The sequence below is a fragment of the Andrena cerasifolii genome, chromosome 12 (assembly GCF_050908995.1).
Source record: "Andrena cerasifolii isolate SP2316 chromosome 12, iyAndCera1_principal, whole genome shotgun sequence".
Lineage (NCBI taxonomy): Eukaryota > Metazoa > Arthropoda > Insecta > Hymenoptera > Andrenidae > Andrena > Andrena cerasifolii.
In genome coordinates this window covers 10,568,582-10,586,247 of record NC_135129.1, presented here as the reverse complement: position 1 = coordinate 10,586,247, position 17,666 = coordinate 10,568,582, and the positions used below count along the sequence as shown (strand labels likewise).

The 17,666-nt window shown below is 47.1% G+C and overlaps 2 protein-coding genes across 3 annotated transcripts; both read right to left on the bottom strand.

The window, feature by feature from the left end:
- Positions 1-13,354: 13,354 nt before the first annotated feature.
- LOC143375010 (uncharacterized) lies at positions 13,355-14,382 on the bottom strand. Of its 2 annotated transcripts, XM_076823694.1 has the most exons (4): positions 14,273-14,382; positions 14,126-14,208; positions 13,904-14,051; positions 13,355-13,700 (listed from the first exon to the last, which is right to left on the bottom strand). In XM_076823694.1, the coding sequence occupies exons 1-4, from the start codon at positions 14,380-14,382 to the stop codon at positions 13,391-13,393; spliced, it is 651 nt and encodes a 216-aa protein (XP_076679809.1). In that variant the 3' UTR covers positions 13,355-13,390. The 2 variants fall into 2 exon arrangements, 1 of the variants encoding a protein (XP_076679809.1); XR_013086782.1 differs by lacking the exons at positions 13,355-13,700; positions 14,273-14,382 and adding an exon at positions 13,733-13,823 and having other exon boundaries at positions 13,904-14,184.
- Positions 14,383-14,430: 48 nt separating this feature from the next.
- Positions 14,431-15,505, bottom strand: LOC143375380 (uncharacterized). The gene is made up of 2 exons (XM_076824387.1): positions 15,009-15,505; positions 14,431-14,722 (listed from the first exon to the last, which is right to left on the bottom strand). Exons 1-2 carry the CDS (start codon positions 15,236-15,238, stop codon positions 14,431-14,433), a joined length of 522 nt encoding a protein of 173 aa, XP_076680502.1. The 5' UTR covers positions 15,239-15,505.
- Between the last annotated feature and the right edge of the window lie 2,161 nt (positions 15,506-17,666).

Genomic DNA, 17,666 nt, shown 5'->3' with positions numbered 1-17,666 from the left:
CGAAACGTCGATAAAACCGCCGAAGGGGGTGGAAACGCGGAGGCGAAGCAGCGCGGCGTTTTTGCATCGAGGGGGAGGGGGAGGATCGATCCCGCGGTTTCTTGCGATCGGAGTAAAGCACGGCTCGGACTCCGGATTAACCCCGGTGCGACTCGAGTCGCTGACATTTATCCCCCACTTTCTGCTTGTAATAAAACCGGAGCCCCACTACACAGAGGCCGCCGCTCGATCGCAACGAGGCGTGGGCGTTACGGAGGCCGGCCGTTCGATCCCACCAACCGACCAGCCCTCGACGTGGGTGTTTCGGTTCCTTGGAAATTCGCCTTTTGTACCGACCTGGAGGTTCCTTGGGGCCCTTTGAAAATTTGCCGCGAAAATGCCCCCGAGTAGCCGGCGCGCGGGTTCGATGATTCGAGCATAGTGATTAAGGGAATTCGATAATTGATTTGGTAACAAGTTTCTCCTCGAAGGACCTTTCGATGGTAATTGATGCTTCTGGAGCTCGACGGTTTAAACTTCGCTCCCTTTTTTCCCTCCGGAGGGACAGAGTTGAACGTCGAAACGATGGACAGAAACAGGGGGCTTGTTTTAGGTGTCGTTTGATTGATCGATTCGATAAACCTGTCGCGCGTAATGCACGGGAAATCTTGAGGTTTATTGCCGCCTCTGTGCACGCGCGATTAGGGACTTTACCGTAGAAGGTTCGCCACGTCGCTGCTTTCTTTCTTCTTGCCCCGGTTCGCCGGTTCGTGAAACCCAGGCAAATAAGACGAAGAAACGAGGAAGTCGTATTTCGTCCCTTTGAGGGTGCCGCGCGATCGCGCGTCGCCGTTTGATCTCTGCTACAGCCACGTCCGCGTCACGCATACCCCCGCGTCTCACCCTCCCGCCCTCGCCGTGGAAAACGAGCGCGTCGGAAAACTGTGACCATTTTTTCGAATTTTCCGCCACGCTAAAGCTCGGAGGGATGCCTGAGGAGTTAACGCGGAGTGATGAAAACATAGTTAATTTAGGGATCTAGGGACCATTGCTTCCGAGTAGAATGGCATTGAATCGCGACGGGGAAAGGGGAGCTGCTTTCGAGTAAAAAGGGACGTGGAGTTCCATTGCAAAAATAATTTCCATCCGGATGGATATCGGCAGATGGCTGGGGAAGAGGAAGAAAGGACGCCGCCTGTTAAAAGTCTGCAGGTTAAGGAGAAGAAAAAACTAGGAAAAACTTGAAGGAAAATTCCGTTAGGAGAGGGGCGAGGGCGTGAGGCCAGGTTAAGGAAAGTCGTGGCCCTCGTGCCCTCGACCCTCCGTCTCTTCGCGTGTATATTATTATGTATTATAATTTACGAGGTCGCCGGCACGGGAATACGAGCGAAAATCAACTTTTACGAGTTGATGAGTTTATGGGGGTGCCCAGTGCCCAATGGTGGCCGGCGTGTGGCCGTCGTCCGACCAGAGGAAATCGTCGTGGATTCCACGATTTCGCTGCCCCGCGTCAAAGGGCTTCAACCTCCAGTTCCTGCTCGAGGCTACGACCTTAAATTTTTTGATTTACTGTCGAGGCTCGAGCTTCCCTGGGGGGAAAAAAATTCTCGATGGACCTCCACGCTTCCCTCCAACGCTACGTAGATTTTTAAGGCACGATGCACCTTGCCCGAATCAAATAAATAGAGGAAATAATTCGGGAAGTTTTGGCGGAGAAATATTTTAGAAAAGCATCCGCAGTCTCGGTGCTCGAATTCTTTTTGGTTGACTTCGGAGGATTAAGGAGCGCTAAGGGGTTTGCTTAGTCGGGCGGTCGAAAAGAGGCGAATATTTGTGAATTTTTTTTGAAGAAGCGGAAGCGTATAATTTTACAAAACTTTTTGCGATTAAAAGAGCAACATTTAAGGAACATTTGGTAATTTTTTCGTGGAAAAATATTTAAGTTTATAATAAAATAACAAGCGACATCCAAGAAACATTTTTAAAAATTTGCTTTCGCGGTGAGCACAGCCATTCGTAACCAGATTATCTAAAATAAAAAAATAAGAAAGATTTCGTTAGTATGTTAATGTATCCTCAGGTTGGCGGAGAGAATTTTCCGAAATATTAAGTTAAAACAACATGACAGCTATTTAAAGTTGAAATCCTGATTTTTTCCTGCAAAAATTACGCGAAAAAATCAGGATTTCAACTTTAAATAGCTGCCATGTTGTTTTAACTTAATATTTCGGAAAATTCTCTCCGTCAACCTGAGGATACATTAATATACTAACGAAATCTTTTTTGTTTGTTCATTTTAGATAATCTGGTTACGAATAGCTGTGCTCACCGCGAAAGCAAATTTTTAAAAACGCTTCTTGGATGTCGCTTGTTATTTTATTATAAACGTAAATATTTTTCTACGAAAAAATTACCAAATGTTCTTTAAATGTTGCTCTTTAAAACGCAAAAAGTTTTGTAAAATTATACGCTTCCGCTGCTTCAAAAAAAATTCACAAATATTCGCCTCTTTTCGACCGCCTGACTAGGCATAACCCCTTACGAAGTGCATTCGATCTGGAATCGATTCGTGTATGAAAGTCTGAAAACTGTTTGCGAGGAAGAGGAGCAGAGCGAGTGGAAGAGACGGAAGGTAGAGAAGTGCAATAGAGAAGTTAAGAGGGCCGAGAACAAGGGTCAGAGGCCCGAGCCGTGTCCCGAAGGACGTGCACTGGGGACTTTACGATCGTATTTATGGCCAATTTTATAGCTAAGTCCCGTGAAATGTCCTTTGTCCATTCTCGTCTTTTCGCCTTCGAGGACAACGGTCCCGAACGCGAGCTTTCGAAAATTCTCTGGCAAATGGACTAGCTGCGACGTTACTTGCCAGGCAACTTGTCGCGCAGTTCCTACTCGAAGCACGCGAAGCGCTCCACACGCTCGACTAATTTGAATCCCACCTGGGCGCTATAAACGTGTGAAGATGAGTCCGAATGGAATGGAAAACGAACGATACGCAAACCCGTGTTCCGCAGGGGATTAAAAAGTTAATGGCACAGATTTACGGCTGTTCGTTGCTCGTCTGGTCGCTTTTAAATTGGCAGTGGCTACTGAGCGAGGAATATGGATACAGGCTGCGCGAAAATAGCTTGGTTCTGTTGAAATTAAGAAATAAATCGCCTTAACGTTCGTTTCAATCTGGAAGCCTGTTATATGCCACGGGGCACCGTAATCAGAGCATCCGTAAATACCGATCACGTCTCGAGCGAAGAAATGGACCGCAATATCACGGCCCTCTCGATGATACTAATTACAGAAAAAAAAGCCTAATAGTCGCTACCGGTGTTTCGGCATCCTTTAAACTCGCATCGGTCGTTTTTTAAACCGTGATACAGCAGGTTTCTCAACACCCATTTCTAACTAGATAGGCGAATAGATCGGTGTCGAACCGATCCAACCATTCAGCATCCACACGGTTGCTCCGACTTTAATATTCGGACGCCATACTGTTTCCAAAATTGGGCGCCACGCGATTTAGGTACTGCAGCAAATTATTCCTTCCAGCGAATAATATAGGGGTCTAATAATTCTATTACTGCCTGAATACGAAAGTGAACAAGAATAGGCAATTCGAAAATGTTTATAGATACCCTCTGGCTACTTGTTAACTGGAAAAGTTACCGTTCCTAGTAAATGGTAAAACGATTTCTAAGAAGGTAGTACATACCTCGTGGAAGACACTCGACGCTTGATTTATGCGGGGGCAATCGAGCTGGTCGAATCTCGATTCTCCGTCCACCTCAGGCGGCAATAAAACGTGAGCATCCGTGTTCTAGGCTGGCCACGAGATGCAGCTACCGTGGGGCCGTTTTCACGAAAAACAGACGGCCACCGTGCGCTAATAAAATTTACGAGACCTTGCGGTGCCGCTGTTCGCCTTTGGCCCTTTGGCCCTTTAGCGTCAAGACGAGCTAGCCTCTGCTGACCTACTGCCGCCCTCATTGTCCCGAACACTCGCAAGGGCTACTCCTACTCCGCCAAGGCGGCTTTTGGAAATTTCTCCGGGGCAATGTGGGTTACCGGGACATCATAATCCCGATGGCCAAGGTCGTCCTTCCTTTCAACGGCTTCGTTTAAAAAAATCCTCCGGGCTACTGGGTCTCGTGCTGGTCCAAAGGAGAGTGCGCAGGGATGCGAATCGATCAACTGCAACGGAAATCGCAGAAACACACTTTATTCTACTTTAAACATTGGGATGAGATTCTGAAGAAGTTGGATTGGGTTTAAGATATTGTCGCACTTGCTGTTCATTTTCTCTAAGTTTCAGAAGGGAGAAGGAGATGGATTCGCGCCCTATTTATCAATTACTCGCGAGATAACGATGTAACGAGCGGCCAGGACTCGCGAGGGAGGCGAGACGCCTCGCTTTCACCGAAAAATAAACAGCCGCGAAGGGGAGAAAAAAAGTGGAGGCGGGAGGGCCGCTTCGATTTCGTACGCGGTTTTCTTGGGGGCTCGTATTGAAATTTGTCGCGGCGTTCACGGCTATCTTTCTCCCGTACAGCTGTTTAACCAGCTGTAACGCATCACACCTCCCCTCGCGCCAGCGTGCCACGCCGCTGTCCACCGTCTACGCGGCGGAATTTTTTCACAAAAGGCACGTGTGCATCGATAATACGCTGGGTGTTGCGTGACCGCCGCTTCCGTCCGCTAACAGACTGGATATTTGCTCGAAACGCCGGAGAAAGTTCGACGCGGGGCTGCGAGGTCCAATCGATCTATGCTTTTCAAAAATTCTCACACTCCCGCCACGCGCCATTCAACTCACTCGAACGTAGCAGCGACAATCCTTCGCACCGTTCTTTTTCGATTCCAACTGCCCAAAGATCCCTGGCAGCCCCAACGAAAAAGCGAAGGCACCCCCAAAACCGAGCGACGAGCCTGCCTCCCTTCCAACTTGCGTCCTTGAAATATTCGGGTCACGAGTTCGATTGTCAGCCCTCCAGCACGTTGGCCGAGCATTCGGGTAGAATTTATGCTTTTATAACCCGTACGAACACCGGTAGCGATCTCAGCTACGTGAATCATTCCAGGCGGCTCCCGTGGCGGAGGCCCCCATTGTATCTACGGTAGCCAGCCGTAAAAGTGAGAAAGTCTCGGAAGAAAGGCTCTCGCGGCTGGCACAGTTTTCGAAAATTTAGGGCCACTGGGTCTTTGGGCCAGATCGAGGGAACCCCCGCGTTCGGGAAGGAGCGAGAGGCGTCGGCCCTACCAGCGAGCAAGGGAATCGTTTCGGGAGACGTGCCAGGGGGAGGATTTTCCACCGAGATCCACGCTTCTCCTGCAGACGCAAGTGGGGAAGGTGAACGCGTTCACCCCCATTGTGGGGCTGATTTACGACCAACCATCGGAGAAAACAGGCGACCGACTTCTGTTTGGCCACGCGACCCTCTGTCCAAGATCGAGAGGGACAGGGAGAGTATCTCTGGCCTACCCACCCCCTTAAGATGCTTGACAAATGGCCCTCGGAGAGAGAGCGACTCGCCCACCCGTGGTCCAGCTCGCGACAAGATTGAGATGTTTTCAAAATGTTTGGAGCTGTTTGACAGGGGGCGCGTGCCGTATCGCGAGCCACCCTCCTTTCGAAAGTCCTGCGACACCTCCGTGGGGCACCTTCCCCAGGTGAAATCTCTCCGGCGAGTATTTTAGTGGCACTTGGGTGTCGCCTGGGAGTGAAACAATGCGACGGCTTCTGCCACTCCCACGAATTCTCGGAACCGCATTGCCGGAGGTATATACTTGGAGGAGTCTCATTGAATTCGGAGGGCAGGCTGGCTGCTCGGAGCCTGACGGGACACCAGGAGCGAGGTGTCGAGAGCGAAGCGCCCGCTGCTCGTAAATTAGAAAGTTATTAGTAGCCAATTGGGCCTCGATTAATTCACCCCGGCCAGCGACGTAGCCTCCGCCTACGGGGATATCTATACGGGTGTCAGTTGCTCCGTGAAATTCTCCATCAATCTACAAAATTATCCGACATATGGCTGCTGGAGAAAGTCCGTTTTTTGTCTATCCCGCGTAGGATGCGTTGCTTCCCGCCTGGCATTTGAATATTCATAGGAAACGATCTGTAATACTTATTCAAAGATCCTGCTGCGAGGCTTCCGAGTCTGGAGTAGCTCCTGGAGCTCGATGTCGATTTCAAATCAATAAAGGCTACTCGCTCTTCTCCAAACAACTGGGGACGAATTTAAAAGCGCTCGGGCGCAGATTCTACTTGTACAGCTACAGCAATGGTTACCTTTCTTGGCAGCAATTGCCAGCGGCGCTTCGAGACGCAGAAAGCAGCTAGGGACGGAAATACCCCACCGGCAGGCTTGTGTGACGTGTGTGGCGGGTGCATGGGATGAAAGGGGCACGCCACGGTGCGGGGAGCATTTAAAAAGCACGCGATTACGAGTCCCCCAACTCGATGGAACCGGGCGGGCCCCGGTTCAGAGTTCGCGGGCATACGTATGAATTATGAATTCGGTGCAGCCGGTGTAATCGGCCGGTGCATCATTATCCCGAGCGTTTCTGTTACGATTCCATCTGGCGCGAGATATCTCGCGGCTTTCGCCGCGTTCACGGAACCGTCCGCCGGAGGGGAAAAAGGATAATGAGTCTGCTGGCGGCGCGAGCTAACTCGCAGGATGAATCATTATGATCCTGGGGGTCCTGGATCGCCTTGATCGCCGGGTGCGCGCGGATTTTTAAGCGGGCATCGTTTCGAAGGAATCATCTCTGTTTGTCGAGGAATTACTTGGAGGTGGGCGACTCGAAACGGGAGGCAATGGGACCAAGAGGAGGGAGGGATGGTAAACTGTAACGCTAGACGAGAAGTTTCGTCGTTAGAATCTGTTAAAGGGTTTTTTCCAGGGGTGGTGAGATTTCGACGCATTTTTGGAATGGCGCTTTAGAACTTGCAACGGAGAACTTCGATTTATCTCCGCTCTTTTTTTTTCTCCGTTCTGACAGTTTCGACGAGAATCTGGGAACGTCGGGAAACTTCAAACACGCGAGAAAAGGCGACCCATTTCTGTTAAATTTTGTCCCTTCGCGGGTGCTCAGAAGTATGTTCGACCAAAAAACCGCGGAGAGGCTCGAAAGAGAAAGGCAACAGACTGTAAGAGGTAAGGTTTCCACTCGCTAAGGACAGCAGGAGGAAGTACTGATTCTCGGTGTTATATCAGGACTACAGGCTTCGAAAGTTTGTGGAAAAGTTCTCGATGAATCCTTAGAGTGCCAGCAGGGAAAGCAATGTGAAGATGGAAAGGTTAGATTGCTAGATGTTGCATTAATAAATAGAATCTCGAACTAATGCACTGGCTTATGCATAGTGGGAAGTTCACGGAAGGGGCAAAGATTCGGCGGAGAAAGCGAAGCGCGTTCAAGTTACAAAGGAAACTGATAAATGTGCAAGTAAAGTCCCCTGTATTATTTAATTCTTGCTTAATGATTAGCAAATTACAGCAAGGTCGCGTTGGAAAGCAGGTTACAGATTAACAAAACTGTCGAAGTTGAAATTTCGTCGCTTAAAGAAAGAGGATGAAAGGAGGGATGCATACTTGAACAAATACAAAAGATGCAAGTTCTTTAGCGCTGTGTTTAAACTAAAGGTAAAACTGTTGGACAGAATACCGATTCTAGGCAATTAATTCGAAGGTGTTTTAGACCAGTTTGTCAAACCAAGAATGGGATCGAACCTGCCACTTAAAGGAGAGGGAAATTATGAAGGAGAACATTCATTTGGAGAATATTATGAGGTTTCTAGTAGACACTTGACAAGCACAAGTGAAGAAACGATAAAAATGCTCCTCTTCTTGCAGAATTCGATGGAAATACAAGATCGACGAAACTCTACCTTCTGATTCCGTTGTTTTCGATAAAGTTAGTTTTCCATCGCATGCCAAAGATCCTCGCAGTTTTTCGAACACAATGATCACGACTCGCCTAAATATTGAAATGAAATGCAGCTCCTAAAGTACAAACGCGACAGGAGAAAGCAGGCACAGCTTCGGAAGGAAAGAATGGTGAAAATCATCCGAAAGATTACTCGAGAGATGACGAACGGTATTCGTTTGCTGGGGAAACCAGAAAGCGTCGGTGCGGAAAAAGAAAAGGGGAAACGCCTAATGAAAACTATACTCGAAGAGATCGGTGAAGAAAGTTCCGTGGAAATGTCCACAGAGGAAACTCGAACCGAAGGACAGGAGTTGCAGACTCAATCAAAGATCGTCGAGGCAGATCTTGCGATCGTTGTAAAGAATGTTTCCACGAAATATCAGTAGTGTACTATATTATGGTTTCAAGTAAATGTAGATCATTTCTAGGAGACTAAAGAAGCGATAAAAATTGAGGAGCACGTCGTACAATCTAGCAAGATGAAAGATAAAATCAAAGACTCTCAACGTAAATCCAAAGAAGCAGCGAAGATTGAAATCAACGATGAACCGAAGGAAGAAGTTCCCTCGGACGATCAAAACGATTTCGATAAATCCCTAATGATTAGAGAATCCATGTCATCGACAGCAGAAGCCTTTCCAAAAGACACTTGTTTCTACGCCAACCCAAGTGTCGTGGTGTTCGATGTAAGGCATTTCATTTCAACTTTCTTCAAGGTCGACGAACCTTCCCATTCTATAATAAAAGGACAAAAAGTGGTCCACTGTAATTCACGTAATCTTATATCAGGACTTTAAACTGGATAAAAAGTATGCACGAAGAGTGGCAATCACAAACAAGACTGCAAAATGGGCGTACCTGCGATTCAACAAAGTGCACACTGAGACCTGGGAACCAGGAGTTGTCGAGGTACATCAATCACTCCCTGCTACGTGTCAGTTGCTGAAGGAAAATTCCCGATGGATGGTTCTCTTAAAATCAGATCGACATTATGGACGCCGTGAGAGTCAAACCTGGGCTGCAGACGACAGTCAACGTGAAATTTTCACCCATCAACGACGAGAAAGTTGCAGCAGAGATTTCTTTTCTCACGTTGAATCCCGATGACCCAAAAACTTTCCACGAATTTCGTGTTCCTGTGCTTTGCACACCCGAGTGTCCTGTACCTGTCCTGGAGCCCAAAGAAATCAGGTGGCAAACAAGTTGCATGTTTGGCTTTCAGGGCTGCAAATTCAACGCCCCACACCTCTGCCCATATCCAATTCGTTAAAAGACAGTATAATAAAAAATTGCTTAAAAATAACAACAAAAATGACAGAAAATTTCCATCAGGTTTCCCACAGCCCCCATCTGGAAATTCGAGGAAGAAAAGTTCAATGAAAGAACTCTTACCATCTCTAACCAAGGTGGAAAGCCATTTTCCATTCTCATCGGGGAAAGAGATCACCGGAAGGACTTCTTTGTGTGGCACTTCGACGAGGCGGAAGCGCAGAGTGCACAATCACTCGCTTCGTGCATCAGTCAGTTCGAGTGTCTTGCATAATTAGAAGAAATTGCTAGAAGATCTGATGAACGTTCTGAGCGATTCGATTTACATTTCAGACGAAGGTGAAAGTGGAGGATACGAGACAGAGAACACTGCCGAGAACAGCTTGGACACAGCAAGGAAAATGTTTCAGATAGAAGTTCCTCCGAGATTCAAGTGTGTCCTCAGGATCACTTTTCGCCCACGATACGTGGGCCTGCACCACGAAGTCGTGGAAATCTGCTTTTGCAGCGGCGAGAGGATGTTTGGCAAACAGGTTCCCAGTGGCTCGCGTTTCATATAAATTAATTATGAGAACGCACCGTACAAAAGGGTTTAATTGATTGCTAAATAGGACTTGCCAATTTGGGCGCAAGCGACGGGCTCCCAGATCTACTTGGATCCAGCCTGCGTTGATCTTGGCGTCGCGATGATCGACTCCGACGTCTGCCAGCAAACTTTTAACATTATTAACAGTGGTGCGATTAAAAACGTACTCGACGGTGATTAGAAGTGCCACAATTGTATCCGACGTCTACTTTAGGGCGTACCAGTGTCAAAGTTCTGATGAAGACGCCGAGACGTCTTGGGGATCGAGTAACAGTTCATCCGAGATCGACGACTGTGCAACCCCAATCACGCTGCGCAGTTAGCGTGCGGCTGACACCTGAATCCGACTTTCTGAAATTATCCGAACGGTAGCAATTCACAGGATTTTTCATAAAATTATTCAGTAACATATATGTCGCACACTTTGTCACTCCATAGAGTTTTCTTCCTACCTAAACTCATTTCCTCGTAATTACACAAGTGCTCAGATACTCCTTCCATGCCAGAAACGCGAAATACTCTGTCACCGAAGCCTAGAAGCCCCTTACAAGTTCTTTCCCCGTTTCTCCCTCCGCTGAAACGTTTCATACAATTATCCCCGGGATGGTTGAAAACACCAAAGTAAAATCCGCGGCTGGAGAATAATTCTTCGCACGCTTCCTGCTTCTTCCATTTCCTCTCGCAGCGGTTCTGTTAGTTTTTCGTAGCCACAGAACCAGGAGCATTGCTCGTAGTTAATAGAAGGCTCTAGTAAAAAGCTAGCAAGAAATTGGCGTAAGAAAGCGATGTGCTTTCAGCTTCTACGACAAAACGTCGAGCACGCTGGAGTTCCCAGTTCACGTGCAAGTGGTGTCCAAGGATGCGGAGAAGCCACCGCCGTTGATTTTGAAAGTCCTCGCGAATTTGACCACGTGCCGCGGTTTGATCCTAGGTACACCGCGGTCATTTACAAGCGAGTGTGTACGTACACTAAAAATGGCCCTCGAGCGGTCACTGTTCGTCTCCTTCCTTTCACAGAACCAGCGTACGTGGATCTTGGCCTGGCTCGCACGCACGAATCGGTGTACACCGAATTAACGCTCGCGAACCACTCCCTGTCGACCCAGGAGTACGCTTTTCTGAATCTGCCGCTATTCATGGAGATACAACCGAATCACGGTTTCGGCACGATTCTGGCTGGAGAAGCTATCAGGCTCCGCCTGATTTACTCCGCGTGCATAACTGATATCCCTGGAAACGAGATCGGGGTGAGCGGTCTGGCAGGTGAACGAAGGTTATTAAATTTCAATTAACAGCGCACTCGTAACTTCTCCCCCTCTGAATATTCTTATTCCACATGGACAAACAGGGCCGCGAAGAAATTGGTGCCCAGACTTTCCCGTGCCTGACGGACATGTGAATATGCGTTTCCCTTTATGCAAGCAGCGCAATTGTTTCGCATTTAATTTGCCTGCTAATCTTTCCCAAGGGTTCACAGGGAGTCTTGCCAGGTTTCAGATAGAAGTAACGAGTTTGGCCGAGCTCGCTGGGAACAAGAAGCAGAGAAGAATCGACGAATTGAGGAGGCTTTGTGATAGACGATCGATGATGGTAGTAAATCGTGGTGTTCCTCCAGCAGTCTCTTTGGACTCGAAGATAACTGAAAGGATACCTGAGGAGATTTACCAAAGCGAGGCGGATCCCAATAATGCCAGCGGTTCGACGAATATTGATGCTTTCATAGAGGAGACAGACGACCCAAGTACGTAATCAGATCTTCTCCAGGGACTCGCATACCCAAGTTCTCTATACTCCGCGTTAGGTGCTGCAGGAATTGCAGATGATTCAGTGAAAAGGCCTCAGCGGCCTGACAGAAGGGAGCAGAAAAACGCGATCGATGTTTTCGTGCACATCGTGGACACGCTTTGCGAAATGAGCGAGCAAATTCTCGAGTTCCCTGCAACGCCTTGCGGTTCCTTCTCCACGGTAAACGAACTAGATTCTAAACGTTTTGTCGCTCAACGGGAAGAGATAAATAGGAATTAAATGTTTGATGGAATGGATCGATGTAGGCCTCCGTGCATCTGAGAGGCTTCAACATGGCGTCTTATCTTCACTGCACTTGCGGAATCGTGAAGAATCAAGAGAAAGACTTCACGGCTCGTTATGAATTCAAGTCCTCGTCTGATGCAGTCAAGGTTGTCCCGCAGTGTGGTGATCTACACAGCAAAGAGTTCGTCAAGATTAGCTTCATCTTTGAGCCAGAGTTGCCGAAACCCGTGCCTGTCGAAGAACCCCGGGAACCAGTGCTGGATACTAAGCAACGAGAGAGGAAGAAGCGGGACAAATCTGAAAGGGATGAAAAATCGCCGAGAAAAGGTGGGGGAGATAGTTTTATGCTTGTGCTTGAATTTGGGGGTAGGTAATGTACAGCGGCCCCATAAAAAGGAAAACTGAAGAAAAGAGCAAATAAAAAAGAAAAAAATGAGAACGAAATTTGTTACTCGATTAAAATTGAGGAAAAGAGAAATTGCAATATAATTTCTAATATAATAATCTAATATTATTACTGATATGGCAATAAAAAAGCCACATATTTAAATATGTTAATGTTTGCTTGTTTATTTCTGTTATTTTTTATCTTATTTGTTTATTTCTGTTATTTTTTTATCTTATTTTCTTTATTACTGGTATTTTTACCCTTTTCTCGTGATTTCGTTCTGCGAAAAGTTGGTATGCATTTTGCGATTGAGAAATTGTTCGGGTCCCCAGAATATATCCTGCACCCGACGATTTCTAGCAATTCAAATTCCAAAAGAATGTAGACTTCATCCGTGAAAATGATTACACTTTTGCAAACAGGAAAGGCACGAAAACTGAAAACGGCGAGAAAGGACAAGGCAGATGATGACGACGAGGCTACCCATCTCAGAAAATTATTGGAAGAAGTCGAGCTGGAGACTTTCGAGCCATATATTTCCACGATCTTCGTCACGTGCACGATTGATCTGGAGACGAAGAACGACTCGAAGCGAAGCGAGCTTCTATTCCTGAAGTTAATCTGTCCTGTGACAAAGCCAGAAATTTTAATCCTCAACCAGAACTGTGAAATAGTTTTCGGACCAACCGCGATTGGTAGCTCTTCCAGGAAGCTGCTGTTCGTCAAGAATATATCCAACAAGTAATTCGAGTCTATATAAAAATCGCTGAAGCGATAATGCTGCTACTCCGAACGGTGATGTTATTAGAAATATTTTAATTAGGAACGTGAAGGTGGACGCGACTGTATTGGATCCTTTTGGGCCATTTTTCGTGCCTCCTGGGAAGACCATAGAAACGGGCTCCCTTTTGAAGCTCCCAGTTACTTATCGGCCGACCGAAGATCGCGAGGAAGAAGTAAGTCCACATTTCGTCATTTTCAATATTCAATTGCAATAATGAAGTTGGAATTTCGACCGTAAAATTTTTTTAAAAAATTAAAACATGATTTCGGCGCACAGTTTCGGTCAATTAAAAGAATAACTGGCAGTCATACTTCTTATATTTGCAAATTATCTTTTATTCTTTTAATTCACCGAAACTGCGCGCCGAAATCATGTTTTAAATTTTTAATTCAATTGCAATTATTACTAATATTTGCCACAAAGCGGAGAGAAGCTAAAAAGCGTTGTGCGTAGGTACGAAGATAAAATTTGTCCGCGGTGTTTTGCTTTTGAAAACGAAGGTCCATCCATTCCCCTTTATACGATCCCACTCCCGAATCTTGTATCTCCCTGGTCCAGGACCAATGTCCGACGAAGGATAAGGTCTCACGTCCTCGACGTTACTGTCGAATGGATAATTCTTCGCGTTCCTCGACTTTCTGGGCTCTCTCGGGTTATAGCGACCTGGCCCTGGATGGCTGGGATCTTTGTAACTCAGCGCGAGATCTTGCAGCATCATCCTATTGCCCGATATCTTTGGGAATCTACCAGAACGCAATAATTCCCGATAGCTACTGGCCTTTACTCGGAACAGTGATATAATTGTCTCGAAATGCGAGGCAGATGTGCTCAGATTGATGCTCTAATTCGAATCCAAGAGGCACATTCTGGATACAATTGTCGAGTGACTTCAACATTGTGCAACACCTTTTGATAACTCCTACGGCCATAAATTTAATGAGAATACCTCGGACAGGTGGTCCAACGTCCTTTAAAATAGTTCGACTTGTGCAACAGCCTGCCGAGCTCGCTTGGCAGCGATTTGGGCCAGTCCCCGCTATCCTCCAATTTCGCAGATGCCTGGTAGCCCGTGAGAGTGCTGTCGTCCCTCGGTCCTGAAAAGAAAATCGGTCGATCAGCGAACAGAAAAATCGCCTCGGATCTTAATTATGTTTCGATGCAGCCACACCTGTGAACAGGTCGTAGGGACCCCTTTTCCCTGTGACTTTCCTCAGGGAAGCTTCGAGAGAGTCGGGATGCTTCGCGTCGTACCTGAAACATTTATTCGTCAACAGCTTCGTATACTCTCAACGGCGAGTCAATTAAAAGCACGTACAAATTACAAGGCAGGGACCAGCTTCTGAAAATCGTTCGAAATCTGGGCTGCAGGCCATCGTACTCAAAAGTGGGCAGGCAAGAGGAGCCCTCGCGTCTCCTCTTGTCCATGTAGTGATAAGGGCCCTTCCGTGTGTGCCCTGAAACAGATTACAGGTGTCAGTGGAAGGTATCGAAGCTTCTACAATAAATACAGTACATTAAAATCCACTCGCCTGGTCCAGGAGTGGTGGACTCAAAAGCAGGCTTGAAAAGCGGGCAGGTTCCAAAGCCAATGTCCCTTCGAATACTTTTGCAAGGTTTGTCTAGGACGTTTTCGGGCCACTGCAGGATCTCGTGCGTCCCCGGCCCTCGTCCAGTTTTTAACAGGTTCATCTGGTACCCGTACGTCCCCGCGAGTCGTCCACCCATCGTTGCTGAGAACTCCGCGGTCTCTAGTTCCCTGTCCCAGCTGAGCTTTCAATAGCAACTATCAATTAGAAATCAGAGGGCCATTGGTTCGTGAAACAGTTTTGCCAGATGAGAAGAAGCCAGACTACCGGCAAGCTAAAATGTCACAGGGGCAAGGGGAATCGCCCGCTCGCTCCACCCAATTCCTTGCAACAAAGTCCGCCGCAGAAGAACCAAAAAGTAAGACTTCTTGGATGGGATAGGGTGGAGCGAGAGGGCGACTACCCTGGCTCCTGTGACAATTCAGCTTGTGGGTAGTCGGTCTTCTTCTCATCTCGCAATAGTACCTCGTGGCAAGGGGCTTGCATTTGGCAGGCGCGGGATCGTACGTCCCCAGAACTGGTGAATCTGGGCTGCCGATGTAAAATTTTGGATGCATCCCAATGATTGTGTCACGCTCTCTTCCGGTATCGAAGGGTGGTGGAGGCTTCTTCTCGCGTGGGATCAGGCACCGGCATCGCCACTTGTACGCGCATTGACAGAGCTTGAAAGACTGCGTTTTGGATTCGCAGGGCATCGTGACTTCTGGGATCTATGCTTCTAGAGGATCGGGAGTTTTAATAGTTAGGACATCGAGTTTAATGGTATTGATACGGTTGTTTCTCTATCATCTACTTACTCTTCTGAAGATGAATGAAAGATCGGTTTAAAGGATGGCCTGAATTTGAAGAGTTGATGGGAGAAAGGTTAGCGAAGGAGCGAAGATTTTTGATATTTCGATGCAAATGTGGCTAGATTCGTTCGATACGAATCGATCAGCGGAGTGCATACAAGTTTCTTTTTGCATCAGTGCCCTGAAGTTATTATTATTTGTTCCACGGTTAAAGACTCTTTAGTTTACAATAAACAATTCATACAGTTAACAAAGAAACAATGTTAAAGAATTAGAATTAACGGACGCGTACAGAGGCGTCACTGCGAGCCAAAAGCCGCGAACAATATTTACCCAAAGGTGGCCAATGTACCAAAAAAAATAAATAAATCTTATAATTCGTTTGAATGACAATTAGAAGAATCGTTAAAAGTTTCTCTCTGTTGATCGAGTGGAATTAATGGGATTTATTTATTCTTCTATGGATACAGGAGACTTTCGAAGTATCTGAATTCAAAACGAAGACAAGGTGGCGCGTGAAAGTCTCAGGGCGCGGAGTGGTGCCATCTTATGTCCTGCAGCCTCGAGTCGGAGTCGCTCGCTTCGAAGTTACCGACGGCAAGCCGGTGGAACTGAAAATGTCTGTAAGTGTACCGTTTATACGAAGATTTCTCGATATTATAGACAGATTATCAGCCGTCCAGCAGGAAATATTCTCATCGATATACTTGCCAAGCCTTCTGGCAAAATATCAACCGCTGGCATTGCTCTGCTGTAGGGAACTGCACCAGAAAATACACCAATTACCTTCTCACACGATAGAACGAACCCTTGCTAACCATACATCGATAATTTTTATTTTACAATTTCAAAAAGTCAGATATGAAGTTACCAAATTTCCAATTCATCTTAATATAAGGTAAACGCAAATAAATCACGAGAGTATTAGTTGAGAATTTTGCGAATGAACGAATCAATTCTCAATTTAGTATTGTCCCCTCTAATTGAACGCAAATATGCATTATTAATAACCCAGCATACCTACAAACTTGTGCTATTCAAGTCCTCGGCACATCCACTGCGCCGCACGTTGGAATCTCGCAAATGAGAGGTGATTAATTACCAGGAAAATTATATCTGTTACACGTTGCAACGACGCCGAATACAGCATCGAACTACGTGTAGCTAATTTAATCGCGGAGGTACAATCGCGATGTAATTAACTGTAATTAGATCATGAAAATCCAGAGAGCCGTTGTAGGAAGATCAATTTCAGAAGCGACGCTAATTGATCGCAGTAATGTCAAATCACTCTCAATTAATTACGCCCCACTACCCTCGATCTTATCAATTACTAATCGCGCGTTTCGCTTACAACCGAAGAGCCGCCAAAGTTCCATTCGAAATCCTTAAAATATTTCCGAGTAAGGTATCTACCCCCAGGGCAGACAGTAATGTACCACCTAACACGGTCCCTTTCGAGGGTGGTGTTCCTGAACGTCTCAATCTCTCCGTGAGAATGGACCCTGCCCCGGGAAAAAAGTGTACGAAGAATGCGAGGCAACAGCTCGAGGGGCCAAGCAGCCAAGCGCGGTATCAAGACCGCAGGAACTGCCGCGAAGAACGGCCGGCGTTCCATCAATGGCAACCTCCGCCCAGCTAGAAAAACATTATTCCAGATCGAGGAGTTGGCTGCGCCGGGATCCATGCATCGAGCGAAAATGGGGCGCTAAGGGACGACAAATGCCGATAACTTTATCTGTGTCCCCCGCGGCAGGGCGCGGAGTTGTCGTACCGCAACGGCAACGTGTCCTGGCTGATGGATGCCGGAGGATCATCGTGTATTCCGGCACGCGGGGCAAACGCGACGCGATACGGGCTTTCATCTTCGTCAACGATATCGGGAGATTACGCTCGCCGAGCCATCAAAGGGGTCCGCCAAGACGCCGCTGGAATCTCGAGAACAGGAACGTCGTTTTCTTTGTCGTTCGACCGAACTCCCTCGCTCAACTCCACGCCCTCGTTCCGTCAGAAAATCCTCCCCCCTCGTTCGAGCGTTCACACCTCCTGCATTTTCGATACACCCTTTTTCTACCACCTTTTTTCTCCACCCTCGATTGGCAGCTGATTCTTCTGGAAGGCGGGGTAGGAAGGAGACGAATCTGTTGGGGGGTCGATATCGGGATCCGTTCTGGTTTCATTTCTCATTAAGGCCGCGTTCTCGCGTGACCTACGCGGAGGGGTTTAACCAGAACCGTGGAAGTAAATGATGTTAATGAAAGTTAAACATCAAAGCATTCCACGAAGCCCATCGATCTCCTGCAGCTCTTCAATTTCCGGAGGCAACCGAGCT

Excerpts from the sequence above, each read along its gene's own strand:
- LOC143375010 (XM_076823694.1), bottom strand. The coding sequence starts at position 14,382 with ATGGACAAGAGGAGACGCGAGGGCTCCTCTTGCCTGCCCACTTTTGAG. Across the intron at positions 14,209-14,272 it reads TGGTCCCTGCCTTGTAATTT|GTACGACGCGAAGCATCCCG; the intron begins GTACGTGCTTTT and ends TAAATGTTTCAG. Across the intron at positions 14,052-14,125 it reads TCCCTACGACCTGTTCACAG|GACCGAGGGACGACAGCACT; the intron begins GTGTGGCTGCAT and ends TTTTCTTTTCAG.
- LOC143375380 (XM_076824387.1), bottom strand. The coding sequence starts at position 15,238 with ATGCCCTGCGAATCCAAAACGCAGTCTTTCAAGCTCTGTCAATGCGCG. Across the intron at positions 14,723-15,008 it reads TGCAAGCCCCTTGCCACGAG|CTGGGACAGGGAACTAGAGA; the intron begins GTACTATTGCGA and ends TTGAAAGCTCAG.